The sequence below is a fragment of the Toxotes jaculatrix genome, chromosome 7 (assembly GCF_017976425.1).
Source record: "Toxotes jaculatrix isolate fToxJac2 chromosome 7, fToxJac2.pri, whole genome shotgun sequence".
Taxonomy (NCBI): domain Eukaryota; kingdom Metazoa; phylum Chordata; class Actinopteri; family Toxotidae; genus Toxotes; species Toxotes jaculatrix.
The window spans coordinates 8,752,953-8,773,893 of NC_054400.1; the positions used below are offsets into that span (position 1 = coordinate 8,752,953).

General features: G+C 41.8%; 1 protein-coding gene across 2 annotated transcripts; it reads right to left on the reverse strand.

Annotated features, from left to right (window-relative positions):
- Positions 1-334: 334 nt before the first annotated feature.
- Positions 335-12,361, reverse strand: LOC121184020 (LHFPL tetraspan subfamily member 2a protein-like). 2 transcript variants are annotated; one of them, XM_041041362.1, is made up of 3 exons: positions 12,208-12,361; positions 2,442-3,163; positions 335-1,988 (listed from the first exon to the last, which is right to left on the reverse strand). In XM_041041362.1, the coding sequence occupies exons 2-3, from the start codon at positions 2,851-2,853 to the stop codon at positions 1,732-1,734; spliced, it is 669 nt and encodes a 222-aa protein (XP_040897296.1). In that variant the 5' UTR covers positions 2,854-3,163; positions 12,208-12,361; the 3' UTR covers positions 335-1,731. The 2 variants fall into 2 exon arrangements, with proteins under 2 accessions (XP_040897296.1, XP_040897297.1); XM_041041363.1 differs by lacking the exon at positions 12,208-12,361 and adding an exon at positions 6,525-6,605.
- Between the last annotated feature and the right edge of the window lie 8,580 nt (positions 12,362-20,941).

Here is a 20,941-nt window from a genome sequence, read left to right on the forward strand (position 1 = left end):
GGCTTGGGACCATTTAAAATGAAGTAAACATACTATTACATACTGTCATGTTTGCATATAAAAAGGAGTTGCAAGCAGTTAAACCAAAAAGGTGATGTTCACTGGTTATACTCTTAAATTTCAAAAGTTATAAGACGACTGATAGAGGAAAACATCATAGCATTAAAAAAAAAAAAAAAAGAAATTTAAGCCACTATGCTGAGTTGTTGACCTTCCACCTCTAGATGTCAGTGTTTCCTTAAGAGGTTGAGATTTACTGAGAGAAATACTAAGCAGTAGTAAAAAAAAAATGTATATACGTTTATCACACATTAAATTACATAAATTTACTAAAGAAGGCCTGGTTTATTTGAGTACAAAATACAGACTGTATCTCTATTCACACGCATCAACCTCTCATACATGAAGCATCACACAACGTGCCACAGATGCTGTTACTCTTTTGTTAATGTAACAAAAACAGCGGACAGTCAACACATTAATTTAAGCACAGAGAGACTAAAAATGCTTTTTGATATAAATCCATGCCGTGATTTCACTCCATCTCATCCTCTCAGCCCACTCACTCACAGCAAACACACAACGGTTAAATTATTGCACATCTCATCTACAATGAATAAAAGCACAGAATCACATGAATCTTATTAGATTTACAGCGACTTATGTAGCAATGTGAAGTGAATTAAGGACCAAGTGCAAAACACAATAATATCAGGTGCTATTTATGAATGGGAATACTCTGAAACTACCAAACTAAGAAGGTCTGCCTTGATCAGCTTTTGAAAAAATGTCTACAGCACACTGACGTGGCAACACCAATGATTTGTTTGGCTTCGCCTAGAAAAGGTCAAACAAAGTTTTTTCTGAATTTTTTCCAACTTTTTTTTTTCTCTTGGACTGCTTTACAAAGCCAGATCTTGTCTTTATGGCTCTCTTCATGTCATAAGGTAGCTCACGATAAGCTATGGTGCAGTCTGCTTTATCTCGCCGTGAGCAAACATCCCCTCATGAAAGCTCAGCACAGTGAAACATATGGCAAGTCTCTGTTCTTTTTCTGCACACACTCTGCCAGTTATTAAGCTGCAATAGGCCCGCAAACAATCCATTTAACAGGAGGAACTCCCTTTGAAGTGAACAATCCATTAAGTGGCACATCTAAAGTTAGCTAGAGAGTCTTAGTGTCCTGCTGTGCCACAGAATCAGAGCATGTGGACATTTAGAAACCTCAACAGTTAACGTCTATCACACACACACGCACACACATTGTAGGGTGTTTTAGTGGGCACATCTGCTAGTATTCAGTGGTTTGTTGAGGTCTGCAGGTGAACCATGTGAATGAACATCATAATGATGCTACAAACCTACATACTGTTTTACTGGCAGTGTTTAACCCATCCACAGCCACACTAATCTCTTGCTATTCCAGTACAGTGGTTTGTTTAAGGCAAGAATTATTACAAAAATAAACAGTATCTTGGTTTAAAAAAAACTGAATGGTTAATGTTCCTTAACCTCAGTTAGGCTTCAGCAAGTTTCAGAAGAGAACACCATACCTAACACATTAAAAAGCTGTTACTAATTTCTTCTATCTTTTCAACAATCTGCTGATTTTATCCAGGATATCATGAATTAAATCACTCAGAGAGATGTCTGTCCTTCCTCCACTAAGAAGCACAGGTGTCCGTATGAGAGAAATTACACTGAGAATGATTTCACAAGGTTTCTGAAGGCTCAGAGTAGGCATATCAGACTCTTCCCCTCCTCAATCTCCTCCTGAACCTTATCACTGGAGGTGGCAATCTCAGCCTGTGCAGACAAAACAGCGCACAGGAAGGTTGCCAGAGTTCCTCCTATCGCTGCGTAGAACGCCCAGCCGAGCGAACACTGAGCAGGCCTAAAGGGCGAGGCCTCAGGGCCGCAGTAGTCGTTCACCTTCTCTGAACCCCAACCAGCAGGGTACAGCATGAGGCCCACCATCAGCAACAGGCCTGGAGGCAGAGCAGACGATGAGAAGAGGGGTTTAGTCAAGTACATGTAAATATCGGGGATGAAAATACAAACAGATCACACACTGCAGCTGGGAACATGGTGACTCCGCTCTGGTGAAGAATACATCTATTTTTCAGCTAACAGGCATTTGATTTGTGATGCCAAAAAGACTTTGTTGAAAAACTAGTAAAGTGTGATGAAACACCAGCAGGTGTTGCCAGCTTGTAAATGCATGTCACCTTGAATAATGAAAAGCTGTACTGAAAATCCCTAAAGGTTATGATATGACAGTAAGACATACAGTAATATTCTTGCATGGATGTATAAATGGTACAGACTGTATGTCATAGATCCCAGATTATTCAAATTAGCTTTGGTAGAAAGTGAGGTGTTCAACGTCAGAGTTCATATCGCTTATAGGAAACTAAGTCAGTGGGAACTTAAAATCTTACCTGCGATAGCCTGGAGCAGTCCACAGATGTTGAATATGCTCTTCTTCAGGATGCTCTGAAAACACAGGCTGAAGACGGAGATACAGGCCACGCACCCTAGCACTAATGTCCCTGCTGCCAGAAACAACATGGCTGCCTTCCAGAAGCTACTGGCCACTTCTCCAAATGTCCCAGCGTAAGGCCCGCAGCTCACCCCTACTCCCCGGGACCCGACACGAAGGCAGCGGCTGTAGAGGCCGAGAGACGGCCGGTACTCCCCGGAGTCCACTCCCGACCCACTGACACTAGTGTCTGACCGAGGAAAACCCAGCAACCAATCAGGGCTCATGAAGGCAATGAGCTCAGCAAAGGCCACTAGAATACTGAGAAGTGTCCAGAGCATGGAGCGGCATGTTACAATGACATGGCACATGGTGTTAACTCTTCCTGAAACAGTAACAACCAATGGCTGACTAAAAAAAATGTTAAATCCTGAAGCCTGTTAAAGCTTCTCCAAGTGGCAAAGCTCTGATTTGGGGGAGTTTAAATTCCTTTCCTTACAAAGAGAAAGGTAGCTTCCCTGTCCAGATGGGCTGCTGATCTTATCCTGAGCAGATGTTTTCCCTCCTCTCACGATTCTTTCTTCCTTGCTTTCCCCTCTTCCTCTTTGAGGCAAGGTTCAGCTCTGGTCATCCCAAACAGCTACACAGAACCGAAGCAGCTTCCCTCAGCCATGGTACCATCTGAAAAGCAGATGACAGACACACATGAGGGTCAGATAGACACAAAATCTGTATACATAAGAAGTGGGAGTAAGTGACGTGTGTGAGGCGAAAAGAGGAGAAAAAAGAAAGACCACGCTCTTTTCCCATCCACTATGAATCATCAAGCTCCCTTGTGTTTACTGGTCACCCCACAGGATGTCCAAATTGTACCATTGTCATCAAGCAGACCCATCCTCAACCAAGACCTTCCCACAGAGTGCCTCTTCAAATTCACTAATAGCCAGCTGTGAGCGCACCATGAGCAACACTTCCAGATGTCTGTTGGAAGAGTCATGGTGAATCACACACACGCACACACACACACACACACACAAACACACACACACACTGAAATAGACGACAACGTTTATTCTGTCGTCATTTCACTCAGGATTATTTGGTCTTTGTGTGTTTGATTTTATTTGCAAAACAACAGTGTGCTTCACCACCGAGCAGCTGTCAGCACAGATCAGCGCAGAGCTCTGTTACAGCATGCCACATTTGACAGTAACACACACATGCCAGATCCTGACTGCTGTGGCAAGCACATGCATGACATCAACCAGAGCTCAATCATTCAGTTCACTAATTAAATTGCAGTCTGAATACATAAATTAATGGCTGTGATTATTGGCAATATTGTAGACTTTTATTTTATTTGATGCTGCTGCAAAAAATATCTGATTTATTGGTTCTTCATTCAATAGCAATCAAAAGTTGATTACAAATTTGTAACAGATGACATGTTTCAGAGCCATCCTCTCAATCACGTGTGTCTGTGTGTATCTGTGTGCGTGTGAGTCAGTGTTTGAGTGTGTATTTGAGTGAGTGATGATTGTGATAGTGTTGCTATGTTATGACTTAGTTGCCGAGACCGCACTGGCCCGGACACAGCCATGGTCTCGTGGGAGCACAGAGGTTTCTCAGAGCCTCTCTGATGACATGATCCAGCATTATGATACACACAGGAAAATATGTGGGGTCTGGTTTAAATACAGTGCGACTGTCTGTGTTGGTGAATCTCAGTGGTGGGGTCAGGATGAGTCTTGATATTTCTGTGAAGTTCTTGAACTGTGTGTATCCCCTTAAAAAAGGTTCTGAGGAGTTTAAAGGGTCTATACACCCAAATTACACAAAATTTGTCTAACTTGTCTCTGGTGGTGTCAAGCCATTCAGAAAGTGTTAGTATTGTTTGCCCACATTTTGAGGTGATCTGTCTCTGAAATTCTGAAAGGATTATTGCTCCAAAAAGTCAACAACAAGTAACATATCGGTCACACCGTTATCATTTCACCACAGAAGCTGTGGTAGAGGTCTGAGATGTGGACGTTGATTTCTGGAGAAAGGCTAAAAAAAAAACACATTTCAAAAATTGAATGAGTCATTCCAGTCTTCTGATTCTTTAGAACTACTTTGTACTGAAGAAATAGTCTCTATGAACTGCTGACAGCGAGGTTTGTTGACTATACAAAATAATGGGATCTATAAAGTTATGTTCTGGTTGAATTATTTGAATATAATTCTTCAATTCTGTGAGCGCCGTCAACAAATTTAATTCACCTCCATTGTACTAGGCTGGGGGCAGAAATGTCAGACACTAGCATTACACAATCTTGGGGGAGTGAAAAGTTTTTTTGTTTTTTTTTTGTACTGTGGGTGAAGTGAATGTCTGTACCAGTTATGAGAACAACTATAAATCAGGCTTCACCTCAGTCTACTAGATTCCTAACTTTCACATAAAAGGAAAGGAAGGCTTGTTAAACTGATAAGAGGAGACTGTTCTATCAAATTATCGCCCTAATTCTTGCTGAATGTGTCACTTTGCCTAAGATGAAATGTTCAGTAGAAAAACATTAATTAAAGTCCCACTGTTGCCCTGAGGGGAGTAAGTGTGGTATTAGGTTACACATAACCCGCCCCCCCCCCCCCCCGCCAGCCTCCATATAGGATGGTAAATCATTCCACCACATCTGTATGGAATGAACATTGGTGCTCCATATTGTCAGTTCAAGGCAAAACACTTCCCAGAAATTTCCCAGGCCTCAAAATAAGTATTATCTCATGTAGCTAAAAAGTCTGACTGATTCATCTGCAGATGAGGTCAAGTAGAAACCAGGAGAACTAAGTCATAATAACAAAGTCACAGGCATGACAACATCTGAGGAGCAGGTATGTGATTTGAAACACTGATGATGCAGGAGCGATTCAGTTCAGCAGGATTTCTAGATATATGCAGTTCACGGTTTTGTTTTCAAGCAGAATCTGTGGCAGTTATGACTTTTTTTTGGTATGAAGAATTGTGTTTGTAGACTGCACATGTTTGCTTTGTCTTGAGTTGGACAGTGATGCCTATCTGTAACATTCAATTTCATCTCATTCCATCTAGTGCAGAATTTCAGGGAAACCGTTACTTTACTCTCATTCTACAATTCTGCATCCTAATTAGAGATTACACGAGCCCTCAGCCAAAATACACTGTCTACATATAATTACCCACCTTGAAGATACACAGAGGGAGTGCCTTTCAGTTACAACTGATCTGAGTGAGTATACAGCAAGAGCATAAATAAGCTACAGCAACGTCACTATTCATTATCAGCCAAAAAGGAAATGACAGAGATAAACAGGAAGCAAACAGGAAACATCAGTGTCTGTCTAACAGCTTCTGAGGCACAGGCATGAGGATGATCTGTTAGAATATCTTCTTCCAATCTAAACCGTCATCCCTCACCCAGATGGAATATCTGAAGAAACACGTTCACATTTGTTTAAGCTACTTCCAGTGAGTTTCTGTTATAAATGAAAATGCAGAGTAAAATATAATCAGGTGTTTGAAGTGTGTTTATATGTTTGAGGACGGTTTGGGGAGTGTCCTATTCTATTACAGTCCTTGAGTTTATTCCAGACCTCCTTACAAACTGTGGCTCTACCTATTGTTATCACAGTTTCCATTCTGCAGTAGTTAACAATGCTTTCACAAAACAGCACTCACTCAGCCTGACTCACCACACAGACAGTATTTTATAGTACTATTCATAGCTGCCATTACAATAAAAAAATGTAGTGTTTTAAATGGGTGTGTATCCTGAATAAATATATGTATGTAAATGTGGATCTTTTAAGCTTGAATATGTGTTGTATGTGTGCATGTTTGTTTGCATAGGTTTTTGTTTTCAACCACCCAGGCTACAGTTTTAGTTTCTCTGTGGAGTTTGAATTTTCTGTTTGCAGCTGATTATAGTCCATCCCGGCCCGGGCACGGTGCTGTCTGTTAAGACTACAATGCCCACAAATTAGCAGCTCTGCCTCTTTAAACTACAGGGATGGAGCCTAAACATACCTCGTCGTGGCAGTCAGCAGGCACCTTGTGTGATCTCCCCCAGCTCTTACAGGAAATCTCTTCACTCATGCCTGATCATGGCTCTCTGAAGTCTCACTAAAGACTGCACTCAGCGGGAGATGAAAACTTGAGGGGACTTTTTCTAGTGGGGTAAAGAGCAGCAGAGTGTTCAGAGGAAGTATCTTGTCGGGCTTCGTCGCACTTTTTTGACACTTTGAGCTGAGAAGTTTGAGGGCTTACAGATTTGTCTGCTAAACAGGAGAGCTGTTGTGCATAACACAAAACATTATTTTTCTAACACCTGTTTTGACACTACACAGATTAATCAGCACTATGTAAATGTGTCAATCATTTGAAAATATACTAAACTGAGATTCAAATCTGCATGTGGTTATTTGCATGTGCATGTTGCATGCATGAATATCCTGTGTATGTGCGTGTGTGTGCTGCAGTGACGTTCAGTGAATAGAAAGGTCACTACATCCTGAAACTGATGAATACTTTCCGCCTGTTTGCTGGTTGTTGAATAGACTTCTGGGAAAGTGCTTGAACAGCACTTCCTTGGCAAGGTCAAGATTTTCTCTGTGTTTATGTGAGTGCTGAGGGAGGAGTATTTTACACTTCACAGCACATCAGACACTCAGAATTATGACTTATTCATAACCCGGCGATCAGGGCGCTATGGGTGAGAGGTCTTTGCCTCCCAGTTGCTTTTGATAGATGTGTATCTTCAAACCATCAGATCTTTCTTACTGCAACTCTCCATGTGCCTGTGGAGTCACTGTCATAGATATGTATCATCACCAAAACTGACAGATCATGGGGTCATATGCTTCTTTCATGTCTCCTTCGTGATGCTGAGTTTGACTGATGACACAGCAGATATGCTACAAGATGAAAGCTGACCAGCAGTAATGTGGTCCTGCATCTAATCTGGACCTGCTCATTCCCACACTGCTCTGCTGTCCTCACAGAAACCAAGCTCGCCACACAGGATTACACGCATGTAGTGAGGGCCTGAGGCCAACTTACACACAGTCTTCCAAACCTTCACTCAGCGAGCCAACATGAACAGTCTCCTTGCAGCCATGAGACAAACTTTCTCTCATGGAATTTATAATAAATACAGTCCATGATCTAACAGCCAGACATGTGGACTACAACTTTGGCTGTGAAAACCTGTTGGCCAAGCTGCCCGTATGGTCAATAAAATTTCTACAAATGAAGCGTAACATCAGTTTGAGTCAAAGCCCCAAACAAAGCAGGCATATGTGGGTCAGTCAGTTGGCCGTTAGTTAGAGGAGGCTGCTGAGTAGTAAATCTGGAGTAATTGGTCTGAGATATCAGCAACGGCGCTGGTAGCATGCCAAGGTGTTGAGGTAATGACTGCTGGCCAGTGTAATCTGCTCTGGAGGGTAACAGTGAATGACGACTGACGGTGGGTGGTTGAGAGATCCAAAGCACAGTTGACCCAGATTGTTCTATGAAGGAGAGGTTAGACTCAGCCATTAAGAGTTTGGAAGAAACAATTCTATTCATGGACGCGGATTCAAAATTGTGAGAAATGATGGAAATGCTTTAATTTCTTTATAAATGGGTGTGAGCTGGTCCCAGTTTAGAAAAGGGGTATTTGAGGTGGAGGATCACCCACCAAGATCAGATGACCCCCTCCCTGCTGATCTGGGCTGGGAAGACTCCATTAGCTAATTTTTCTCAACTCACAGATCCTGAACCAGAAACCTCAAACCAAGGCAATCTGTTCCCTAAGCTGCTGCGTCTGGTCTGGTCTGGTCATGCATCTGGACCAGCCAGGAGGAAGGCCCTCAAACCAAAACCACATTTCACCATTTTCAGGGCTACACAGCTATTCAAACAAGATGTGGACAGCGGGCAAATCACAGGCCACCGATGAGGGTCTAATTTCCTTCTGTATCTCCAAGAATCAGGAAACTAAAAAAAAAAACCCCAAGAGATATGAAACTAGTATGATACCAGTCAGAGCTGGGCAGGACCAAACGTATCCCTCTTTCATAAAGGAATGCAAGCAGCCGAGCTCTAGGTGAAGTGAGGGAGAATGATGCCATGTAGCTTGAACGCTGAACCTACACCACCCACACGCTGGAGAAATATCACACCCTCAACTCTCAATTTCCCAATCATTTGCCTATTAGCTTTATAGGAAAGGCTTCATTGTCAGTGGCTCATCAAGACTGTGAAAGAGCAGATGATGTAAGAACAGCAGACAAGCCATAACATCAGCCCGAAGAGAGACACCCATGCCCTGCAGTGCTCGCTCGTAAATTTTCATCCCAGCTCATTTACTTTGCTTACAGCAGTCTGAAAGGCAGATTTGGGAACTTGTGAAACCTAAACCATGTCTAACCATAAGAAGCTGAGGGACAACAAAGCCTTTCAAACAAAAAAAAAAAAGGATGAGAGAACTTGAACACTACACTAATGAATTATATATTATGGCTCCCTTTGATTGTCACACCTAAACCCGTCGCCTTGGGGAGGCAAACATCCACCTGCTTTCACAGAATGCTTCGCATTAAACACAATGACAGAGCAGAGATGGCAAAAGAGTGAGTCATACAAAACATACAAAGCACCAAAGGGAACAAGCACAAAGATGAGTTTTGTTTCTTTGGTTATATGGAGCTTTCTCAATCCTCCCAGATATTATGAAACAACCTAAGCAGCTCTCTTCAACAACTTTTCCTTGCTAACCATTACCATGTGAGCCACTGCTTTTGTAGCCCTCCATAAACAGCGAATGAAAGAGCTGCAAGAGGAGAAAATGTTTCCCATGGATAAGCATTTACCACAACTTGTGTCTCATAACTTCAGCCTGTGAGTGATGGCCGCCATCACATGCATGTTTAGAGCTCCAGAGTTAGTTTAGATTTATTTTACAGACCCAGATTAAACACTATAAAACAATTCAAAAGCCATTAAACGTTATTCCCCCAACTGTGCATGAAGAGTGAAGAAATGCCAGCAGTTCTGGCTTTCAAATACAACCAGGGGGCCTGAGGTTTCGGTGACAATAAGAGGCCCCAAAATGTAAACAACAAGTCAACAGTGAGAAGCTTTTCAACAGCATGCTAAAACAATACAGTCCACTTTACTGAGGCAAAAACACAAAAACAAATACACACTCATCAACTGTGAGAGATGCCAGCCTGTGCTCACTCATCCAGGGTGTAATTGCATAAAAACGCATGACTTCCCCAGAGAAAAGTATCAGCCAGGCTCCTTTGAGTATGTGTGTTTGTGTGTGCATGTGCCAAAGAAGCTTGAATAAAATCGCCCCTCTTCATCTGGTGTGACTGAACTCAACAAAGGCTGCACAAAGACGTGCCGACACCGGCCCCCTCACTCACTCTTGAGCTCTCAGACATGCCACCGTTGGCCCAGAATGCACTCCATCCTCAAAGACAGGCTGCTGTGGCCCCTAACCTATTCAGTCTGTGCAACACCCCCGGCCCCTCACTCCCCACACTGACTTTGCAGTGGCCCCACAGTTTCTGACGCACAAAGCCCCTCAGTGACCCTCACATTTCACCTACTCAAAGACAGGCATGACATGGCCTCGCTCTACTCCCTCCTCACTTCTTCTGCTCTTTGTTTCTAATAAGATGATGGATGCACGCGCAAACTTTTCTTATTTTTCTTAAGAACTCTACACCTTTTCCTTTTTAAAAAACTAATAGTTGCTCACAGTGTGTATTACCTCTTAGATTACATCAGTTTTTAGATTGGTTAAAAGTTCTAATGGTTGTCATTAGTTCCCCTATCACAACAAACAAAAACAAACAAAAGTCCATCACAACAAACATTCTGTCAAAGCAAAGAACGGTTACAGTGAGTGGGTACAAATATCATTTTCGTTGCTTTCACAGATGTTCCCCTCTCCAAGATGAGAGTCAGTGCCAATGAGCCCTGCTTTCACAAGCTGTTGGAGGAAAATTACAAAGTAAAACACTAACAATAAGCACAAAAAATCTGAAAAACTCAATCTTTCTTGCATTGAAGGGGCTCTGTACACATGATTTTGTCATAAAATGCACCACTCTGTGAAAGCAAGTTTTCTTTCCAGAGTCTGAAAAAATAACCCTGTTGGTGTGACAAGGTGATCTCAGCTTGAGTTTGGAGGCTAAAAAGGGTAAAAGCCAGCATTACAAATGGGGTGCATGGAGTTTGCATGGAGAATGACAGAGAATCTAATGAAAGATGCTGTCTCCAAAGTTGCAGAAGTCTGTGAATTCAAAAACCCATCCAAAGGATACTAAAGAAATGCATCAGGATTGAAATAATTGGAGAACAGTGATTTCCTATAGGGCAGAGAGTCCATCTAAAACCCTCTAATGAAGCAACAGTTTACACAGTCCATATAATTAGTAGTTAGTGGAATAACTTCATCACAAAATACAGACATGGCATAACCATCTCTGTGCCTCTTAAGTATTTTCAATGTGGTTTCACGATTTCTCCCACTGAACGTCCCCCTTGACTCGCCACTGTCTGCTGATGTTCAAAACTCACATGCGCGAATAAAATAAATCACAAAACAGGAGGAATTACCAAGAAATGACATAAGTCATTTACGGAGGCACGACTTGTTTTTTCTCACCACTGTAAAAGTTCTCACTCTTCTATCACTATCGCATTTCTTCATCCAATGACACGTAACAAGTTTGCACTTGTTTCATGGGGATTCTCAAAACTCATTCTAGGAAGAGTAGGCAAGCCAGGGCAATTACTCTAAAGTCAATTATGGAACAACTGCATTATTTAATAGCTCCACAGATTTGTAGAACATTAGAAAAGTCGATTTGTAAGACTGTAAAAGCTTTTCAGGGTAGATTACTTATTTGTCAAGCCTGGCGGTGTAAAGCAATATAGTGGTGATTCCCTCTCATCATTGTTCTTTAGTTTGTCCTTGAACTCAGCTAGAATAAACACAGAACATTTTTCCTGGTTTTGTTTAGTTTATGATGTAGTACCATTTCCCCTCTCAGTGCAGTGTGTGGCTCCATGGGTGGCTCTCACATGGACGGACCTCGTCCCTGCACTTCAAGGACGTGGGATGGTGGTGGAAAAAGAAGTGGAGAGTAAAAGCTACTGTGTGGACATGTGTGAAAGACACATTAAGAAATAAAAACAAAGTGCTCTATGATAAGTAGTCAGGCTTCTCGTGGAGGAGATTTCTCTAACAGACACCGCGCTCCAGCTGCTACCAGATGTTGTACCTGAACACACGAAGTGGTAAAGCCAGCTGCAAACGTGGACATGTCACTTTCAATCTGAAGAACTTCTGTTTCTTCTCCTATTTCACATCCCTCCGCGAATGTTAAAATATCATTCAAACTGTCTTCAGGTGGCTGCTTCAGCATTACATCTATTTACAATGGAACATCCAAACTTCAGCTCCTTGCCAATAAACATTGCCTTGCAGTTAACAGTCAGGTCAGCTAGTACTGACAACAAAACATTACTCTAAACAAGACTTTTTGCACTGTATGTCTGTAGCTGTAAATCAATCCAAGAACAACAGTTTAAACTAGTGAAATTTTCAGCAACAGGATTCAAATCTGCTAGCCGTGAGTGAGATGTATGAAACCGGTGCCTGAAACAGCTTCATCTTTCATGTTCCCTTCTTGCACTGTCTTGTACTCACGGGAAGTCAAAGTGTGGAGATTTCTGCAGGCGCAAGTGAAGAAGACGCTGTCCTTTGTTTTGAAACGCTGGTTCCTTTTTCCCGGGGCGGCACAGCTTTCCAAAGCGCTCATTCACTGAGTCTCCTTTCTCCTCAGGACGTTATTCTCCTCGCTTGTCCCTCACACAAAGCCATCCCACTTTACCGTCTGACGTCGTCCTTTCTCCTCTCTGCTCCACCTCACCCCACCCCTCCCCTCTTTCTCCTCCCTCCCTCTTTCCCCTCCCCCACCCAAGTTGTTGGAAAGAAGTAAAGCCGCACAGATGATGTGAAAATGTGAAAGATGATGATGAGGCTTTTCTTCCCATAAACTTCTCTAAATAAACGCGTCGAGACTGATTTATTCCTCCCTCTCTTTTCAGCGTTTTCTTTGTCTGTGAAATGTGTTTTGAAAATAGATTACAAGTTCTCCCTTTTCCTGAACAGTTTTGTTTTTTTTATGAGCACTGCTACTCAAAAGCTTATAAAGCATTTTCTCATGCCCCTTGGACATAAGTACCTTGGAATATAAGAACAATTAAACATATACAATTATAACAGTGAGATTTGGAATAAAATCACAAAATATGAGATATAGCTCATAAATATGAGCATAATGTTTAATATGAATAATTTAAACATTTTAATTTAATGCTGTACTGACTGGTTTAGTCAGACTTAGTCTTAGCATCAGAGTTGACTTCTGTTCTTAAAAATATTTGAATATCAACTTTTGACTGCAGCAGCTGAATATTCTCTTGGCTGAAGATTGATATCACTCATATCTGTACCGAGCTACAGCCAGCAGCTGGTTAGCTTAGCTTAGGAAAAAGGCTGTAAACATTGGTAAATAGCCTGGCTCTGTCCAAAGCTAACGAGGTCCGCCAAGAAGCAATCTGCCACATAAAACCCTGTAAAATAGCAACATGTCTCTGCTATTTTGAACATATTAAACAAACAAGATAAAAAATGTTCATTAGAGAGTATTAAAAGTGCTGGTAGGTGGATTTTGCTACCTTTGAGTGTAGCCAGGTAAGCTGTTTTCCCCTGTTTCCGGTCTTTCTGCTAAGCCAAGCTAACTGATTGCTGGCCACTGCTTACATATTTACCACACAGACATGAGAGTGGTATCGATCATCTCATCAAACTCTTGGCAATAACTCGAAAAAGTATAATTACCAAAATGTAGAAGGAATTTGACTTGAGATTGCTTTAGGATCGATAGGACGAATTATTGGTTATGGAATCATGTAGACAGCACTGTCTCCAGTTATGTGTTGTTTTATCAAGCAGCACTAAGTAATTAACCGAACCATCATCCTTGTTTTCTTCATTGAAGGCTCTAGAAAAGATTTCAGATCATGAGCTTCCCTCTGGGTGCTGTGTCTCCTCCTGTGGAGAGGAAACTGTGTTTTCCTGTCGTCTCACTCAGGGAGCATAGCTACAGACGTAAACCACACTTATTACACTGTGGTCTGTGGAACTGTGACAGCGCAAGGAAGACTGTCACACTGGGACCATATGAAAATTTTAGGCAGGGCAAACACACTACAGCAGGGAACAATGAATGACACTGGGCCCCCGCTCCACGTTTTGAAGGATTGCATGTGTTAAATGGGGATGGTGACGAATTACTGGAGGAAGTTGCCTTGATATCACTTTAAGCATGGCTACAGATTTACCAGGTGCAGCTTCTATGGGATGGTTCTTTTCCGAATTTTTACGAGAAGACAGAGAAGGAGGGATCCCCGAGTCTTGTCTTTATGATGCTTTGCACATGTTCAGCTTCGTGTCTTCAGTCACTTTGTTTAGATGTTCTGACACAGAATATGCAGCCAAATCTTGTAAACATGCTACAGCCAAAGGAGAAGCTGTGATGCTGAGAACACACTGTGTTGTGGGTAAAGGCAGAATGTGTGTGCCATCCAGCACCAGACAAACATATTTCCTCTCCGTTTGAATATTCTCCTTGATCTGTTTTTCTCTCTTTCAGCAAAAAATGGCTAAAATATCATCAGTTCACGCAGCTTGTTTTATGATTATTTGGACATCTTCCTCCTCTTTATCCATTTTTTCTCAAACATTCTTTTATGACACACATAGACTGAGGAGGATTAAAACTGAATAAATATTTTACAGCACTCTCCAACATCCCTGCAGTAAATAACAGTTGGGTAAAGTTCATACTGTACAGTTTTTGTTGAGACTATCAGAGGCCTACGCGTAACCACTGGTCCACTTAACTTTTTATGTGTCTAACATGCGTCATTATGATTTTTTTTTTTTGTCTTTCCACCCATACTTTGCCGTGTTTGTGACTATGCAAATGGAGCTTCACCACAGTGGTATTTACTGCATTCCCACTGCGTGCTGTTTCTGTTATTTTGTACAAGCCATTTAGGCAACCTAAAAAAAAAAAAAAAAGCTTCTTCCCAGCCTGTTGTTTCCTCCCTGGGATGCTGAAGTGGGAGTTTGGTAAGTGCAGCCCTTCACGCCGCCCTCCTGACATTCTTCACAGCCTCAAACTTCATACTCTGCAGTTTGTCTGCTCGCTCACACAGTGCCTAACTTCTCCACTGCGGCCGAGCCACTGTGTCATTTGGTCGGCCCTGCCTTCGGGACTTCCTCTTTCCACACCAGATCTGTCTGCGTGTGTTGTCTTGGTGAGAACACTGCGGGAGGCAGAAAAGTCTGTAAATAGATAAGTGTGGTCACAGTGGCGCTCTGGTCTCAGAGGAAGGAAGATGTTCTTGGCTGCAGGGCAACTCCATGGGAAATGCAGACAGGACTTAAGAGACACTAAGAGAGATGATTGGGTTTGATGGTTAGTGGCTGTGGGGAGGAAGTTACGCTCTGTGCAGAAATTATGCCATGATGCCATTCCTGGTGAATGTGTGTACAGATATGTATATATGTGTGTGTGTGTGTGAAAATAAGGGCTGGTATAATTGTGTTAATTGCACTAGGGCTTTCAATATATAAGCTGCACTGGTTCTAAAACTACCAACAGATAAATCAAAGATGTGAATCTGGGTATTTCAGTTTCCAAAAAGAAGCAGCCTCTGTGTGAACAAGGGCTTTGTATTCTGATTATAGTAGTTAAAAGTATTATTTTTTTAGTTAGCGTGTGAATTACTGGTCTGTGTGAGTGCTTTTAACTTGAGTTGTTTGAGTAAGAAATGTGCCTTTACCTCCTCTAATTAACGTTGATGAGATGGTGGTGAAGTCGTTCTCCATCCGAGGAGACACAGTCACCAAACAGAGAGGGTGCTAAAAACCTCTGGTCAAAAATCCTCCAGCCTCAGTTATGCATAAGACATCTGAGGGAGACCAGATCCCTCCTGCATCTCAAAGCTGCTATAATGAATATTTTTCTCTAACGGTGGATCAGATGGGTTCGAGTAAATGTGTTAATTTGAGACATTCTCAGTGCACTTCAGAGTGATCTAAGTTAGGGGACATGGGTTGTCTCTTATAAAAGGGATACTAATATTACACCCATTTACAAAGGGTCAGTATTGAAATCATTTTTCCTTTGGCTGCTCCGTGGGGCGCCAAGAGATGTGAAAGCATTTTTTAATATTTCAGACCTGCAGATATCTGAAGAAGTTAAGCTGAGGAAACCTGTTGCTAAACTGGTTCCCTCATGATCGTCTGTCACTTCATTCAAGGCCTTTACAAAGCATTAAGCCTGACCTTGATAGCATGAATGAGATCTTGACATTACATTTCATTAAGTTTTTGCAAAGCTAAATATAACTTTATTTTCCTTTTAAAATACCTTGAGCTCATGTTGTTCACAAACACAAATCTACTCACACACACACACACACACACACACACACACACACACACACACACACACACACACACACACAAACACACTGCCAGTCCCTGAAGAAAGAATCCAGATAATTAGAGGTTAAACTCGCCTCAGTCCACTGAGGTAAACATAAACATACAGTAGGCAGCAGTGTGGTCAGAGACCTGGCATTCATAATAATAATAAAAAAAAAAAGGAGAATCCATCATTTTTGTTTTGGGGGATTTCCCAGCAAGATACAGTTTGATGTTGGAAATGAGGTCACACCAGGACACACATGAGACAGAAATAAGGTATGACATAGAAGTGACACAAGACTTTGAACCACAAAAACATGGCAAAGGAGAACATAACAGATGAGTTAGGTCACCCAAACAGAGCAAACAGACCCTGCTCAGACAAGCCAAGCATGAGTAAAGTCATGATTTTATAACACAGAAAACACTCTGTTGTGGCCAAAGACACATTTTCACCATGGTGGATAAAGACGTATCTCATTTCATCCAAAAAAAAAAACAAAATCATCAGGGCTATTCAAGCTGTGTGTGACTCATAAGTGTGCACACAAATACATAAACTAGAGATGATCTTATATGGTGAATTTGAAGAGTACTTTGGCTCACCATTAGCTTTACAAATATTTTGACTTTTTGCGTATCCAAATTTTATTTATCAAACCCTCTTCCACTAATCTCAGTGTATTAATCAACCTGCTGACGCAAGGAATGAACTAAAACGCTGCAGCATCTCCTGACTCATTCCCACAAAGTCACATCAAGATTTCAAACCTAACTAACATCAACTGTGTTGCACTGCTGTTTGTTTTGCCAAAATAAGCTGAGCTCTTGGATGCAGGTGTTTGCACGGATGGTGTTTGGACAACACATCTGTGGTTGCTAGCAAACAAAAGAGGAACAACACACACCACTAACTCAGTCCGATATTTGAAGGGGGTCATTCCTCAAGAATGCTTTTCATAATCCTACAGCTGTTTATTTTATGTGATTTAAAATACTAAAAAAGCACATTGTTATGTGAACCAGGATCTGCTGGTTATTTAATCTTCATGTACTGGACGAGTCCTGGATTTTACTGGACTCATCTGGCTAATATTTGATGATATACACTGTGCTGAATTTTTTTTTTTTTTTTTTTTTTCTGTACATTCACGTAATGGCAGGTTGCAGCAGTTCAGTTTGTCACTTTGAGATTAGAAGGAGCAGTTAAAAGATAAGCTACTTCTATACGATAAATACAGTGCCAAGAGGTGATGAAAAGAAGAAGGTAATGAAAAACCGTGCAGCTGCTTTATTACAGTGATCTACAAGTTGGTTGGTCTTAAAGTTGGTCTTTACTTTAAGTGTGTCACAAAATTTATGTTCGCCTGCTGTAATGCAGCTACTGTAGCTGAACACACACAAAAGTAATCTGAAAACATGTAACATGTAATGGAGATTTCTTATAGCTGATAAAACATAAAGGCTTTTTGTGTTCCTTTTGACTTTTACTGCCAGCATTTGTGCACAAACTAAGCATTTAAACATGTTTTCACTGGTCTGGATTGAACAGCTCCCTCTATCAGATGATGTGCTGACACATCTGGGAAGTCGATTCTTCACACTCATTTTTTTTTCTGTGGATTCCTGACAAATTAAAGTGGGAAAAACACAGACATCAACTGTCTTTTTACGGTGTTTGTCCCCCACAGCTTTGGTGCTAAAAGGGATGAACATGGAGGAGGGGGTGGGGGTGGAGGCGGAGGTGGCGGGTGCTATTACACCTCAGTCCTAATCTTTCTAATACTGATCAAACTGTTCCCTTTTGGGGTGTGTATGGAAGCATCTGCATTGTTATGTCTCCCAACATATTCATTCAGGTATCATATTGCTGCCTGCGAATAGGAGAGAAAGCTGCTACTTTTACTGAAGAAAATGTATTCTTGTGCCCTCTTGTGTCACAAAGTAGTATTACACTATACCGTTTCTGCCACTTTCTCCATGTTTAGTCATTTTCAAAAATTTTAAAAACCTAAGAAGTAGATCATGATGAGTGATTGCAACCAGATGCTATTTCTTACAACCAGTGCCTTTATGCAACATGAGATAAGAAACAGGCCTATAAAGAATCCCAGTGAGTTTATTAGGTCACAGAGTGCTCTCCCTCTCCTTCATTGACTCCCTCCCTCAGTGCCTCTCTCCCTATCTATCTTTCTGTGGCCTACAAATCCACAAAGAATGGACGGTTTCAGCAGAAAGTCTTTCTCAGCTTGTGCTGTGATTGGACCAGAGGAAGGGGTGGAGGTAAACAGGGGGCTGCTGTGGCACAGGGAGTCCCTCTAAAACAGGAGGGGAGAGAGAGAGAGGGAACACAAAAAAACATATCGTGTGAAGATTACAGGGAGATTACTGGGTTAGTGTTGGCTTTACAGGCACTGATAAACATAATTTTCATTTTCTGGCTTAGTGGTCACTGCATTCGCCACATGGGGAACTTCCACAGGCTCTCTAAACACACTCAAGCAACATAAGCGGCTAATGACAAATAGCTGCAGGCTGAAGAAACTGGGTAAGACCATCAACAATCATCATTTAACAACAGCATTACCATAACTTGCAAAACAGTTTGCAATGCAAAAACATAATCTCAAGTCAAGAGTAACAATGTGGGGTAAGTTTTCTCTGCACTGTTTCTGTTGCCACCTGGCCAATGGAGCATGTGACAAGTCCAACACTTTATCAGTTTCTTAGAAGTCAATAGTTAACCACAACTTTATCAGTGTCAGCCCAGGTCATTCACATTACAAAAGTGTGTGCCCCCCAACAGCAAAAACTGGGCTTGCAAATTTGCAATTTTGTGCACCTTATTCTTGCACTCTCATGCCTCAAGTCTGGCTTTTTTCCCAGGTCCAGCCTCACTCCCTGTCCTCATCCCCTTCCCCAATTCCAGCTCCAGCACACTGTGAAGAGTCCCCCCCACAACCCACCTACCCAAACACCCATCAGTCCCTTCTCCTTCTCTTTTGGTCTCTTTTCAACTGCATGGGCGGCCTCAGTTCCAGCCTCAGCCTGTGAGAACTAGTTGTGGCTGCAAAGAGAAAATGTCACTGGGTACAGCTGCTGGTCAGTGCCTGATACTCTGACTGGAATAGCTTGAATAGCTCTGAAGAAATGGGATATGGTAGATATACACCATGCAAATAGAATTCATTGAAATGAATCTATGGTGTAAGCCCCAAGGACCCACTTGTAATAACTGTGGTCCCTGTGACGCTTCTGAGATTGAACAAGGGAAGGAGGAAGAAAAGACAGAAAGTGAGTTAGTCAATGAAGAAGAGGTGGAAAGAAATCCAAAAGAAGACTGTGATCACTGGAAGAAAAAGAGCCCTTTATAGAAACTATTTATCGTCCCCCGCTTCTTTATTCCCTTCATCATGTGTTACATAAACCATTAGGTCAATCAGCATGATGTAACGTGGGCAGTGGGCAGTGGGCATGGTGACCACTGCTCTCTTCGGTGCATTTGGAGCTCGTTTCGGAACGGGGTTGTGGTTCAGTGTGCGCTTGGAATTTGGGGTCTCCACCGTGGAGATCTGCTGTCTGACTCAGCGCTTTGGTGACACTTGACACATTAGAGCTATTTCTGCTCTTACACATAAATACACATGCACACACTTGTAAACAAGTGGACAAACATTCGCCGAAAAACCCATGTACGCCACATGTGTAGGTTTAAACACTCAGAGGAAGTTGCTGGTGCAGCCTCTGCAAGTGACACAACTTGACATTATAGCAAACACACCACATGCATATACATACCCAAGACGCCATATAATGGCTGCACCTTTCATTATAGGGAAATATTCCACAAGAACTGTGCATCATTGTGCACAAATTTCTCCAAAATTCTACACAACCTGTATTTGGAAACTTCTGTATATCAAACAAAAATGCAGATCAAGTCCTTTGGGATTGCACAATTTTTGGCTGCACAGCATGAGTTTGTAATAACTGACCAACCACTGAGAAGAAGTTAACATGAACAGGATCATGTATTTGCAAACCAGTGTCGTTTTTGGGACATGTAACACTTTTATGTAATGCAGTAAACACAGCCATCTTTGCTCAGTAGAGGGGAATATGATCTGTGCAACTCTAATACAAGCTGATGAAATCCTATGGTGAACTATAGATTGGAGGCGTTTTTCTGAACTTTGACTCTGTTGATAAACACCGTAGGGAGGCCTATCTGTAACATTCCCCCTGAAACTGGATTGACCCAGAGCTGACAGAACTACAAACCACCACTCTGCTGAAGGTCAATATCCTGTAATGTGTGTGCGTGTGTGTGTGCGTGCGTGCGTGTGTGCATGTGAGCATGTGTGTTATTTCAATACATGTCTGTGTGCATGGAAAAAATAACAACAGCTATGAAGACTGTGGGCAAGAAAGGAGGTGTTACTGGTTAACCTGGATGAATGCAATGATCTACATGCAGCAGCGGTTTTTAAATCCAGAGTAATACTGATTTCCGTCATACAATGAGCTGCAGCTAATGATTATTTTCTTTATCGACTCATCAGCAAGTTCCTTTCTTAACTAATCACTGAATCGCCTGTTCCAAAAAAATGTTTAAAATCTTCATTGCAGTGTCTTAGGGCCTAAAGTGATACCATGAAATTTTAAAACAGCAGTTTCTCACTATGCAGAGGGTGAATATAATTTTACAAAACACAAACCTCAAATTATTTTAATAATTAGACATAACATATAGACGCTTCAGTTCATCACCACACTTTACTCTGGGGCCTGAGTTGGACACATAACCAGTCTTATCAGTCTTGTGTGTTAAGACTAAGAGGAATGTTAGCAATTGGACAGAGCTTATCTCTTCAGG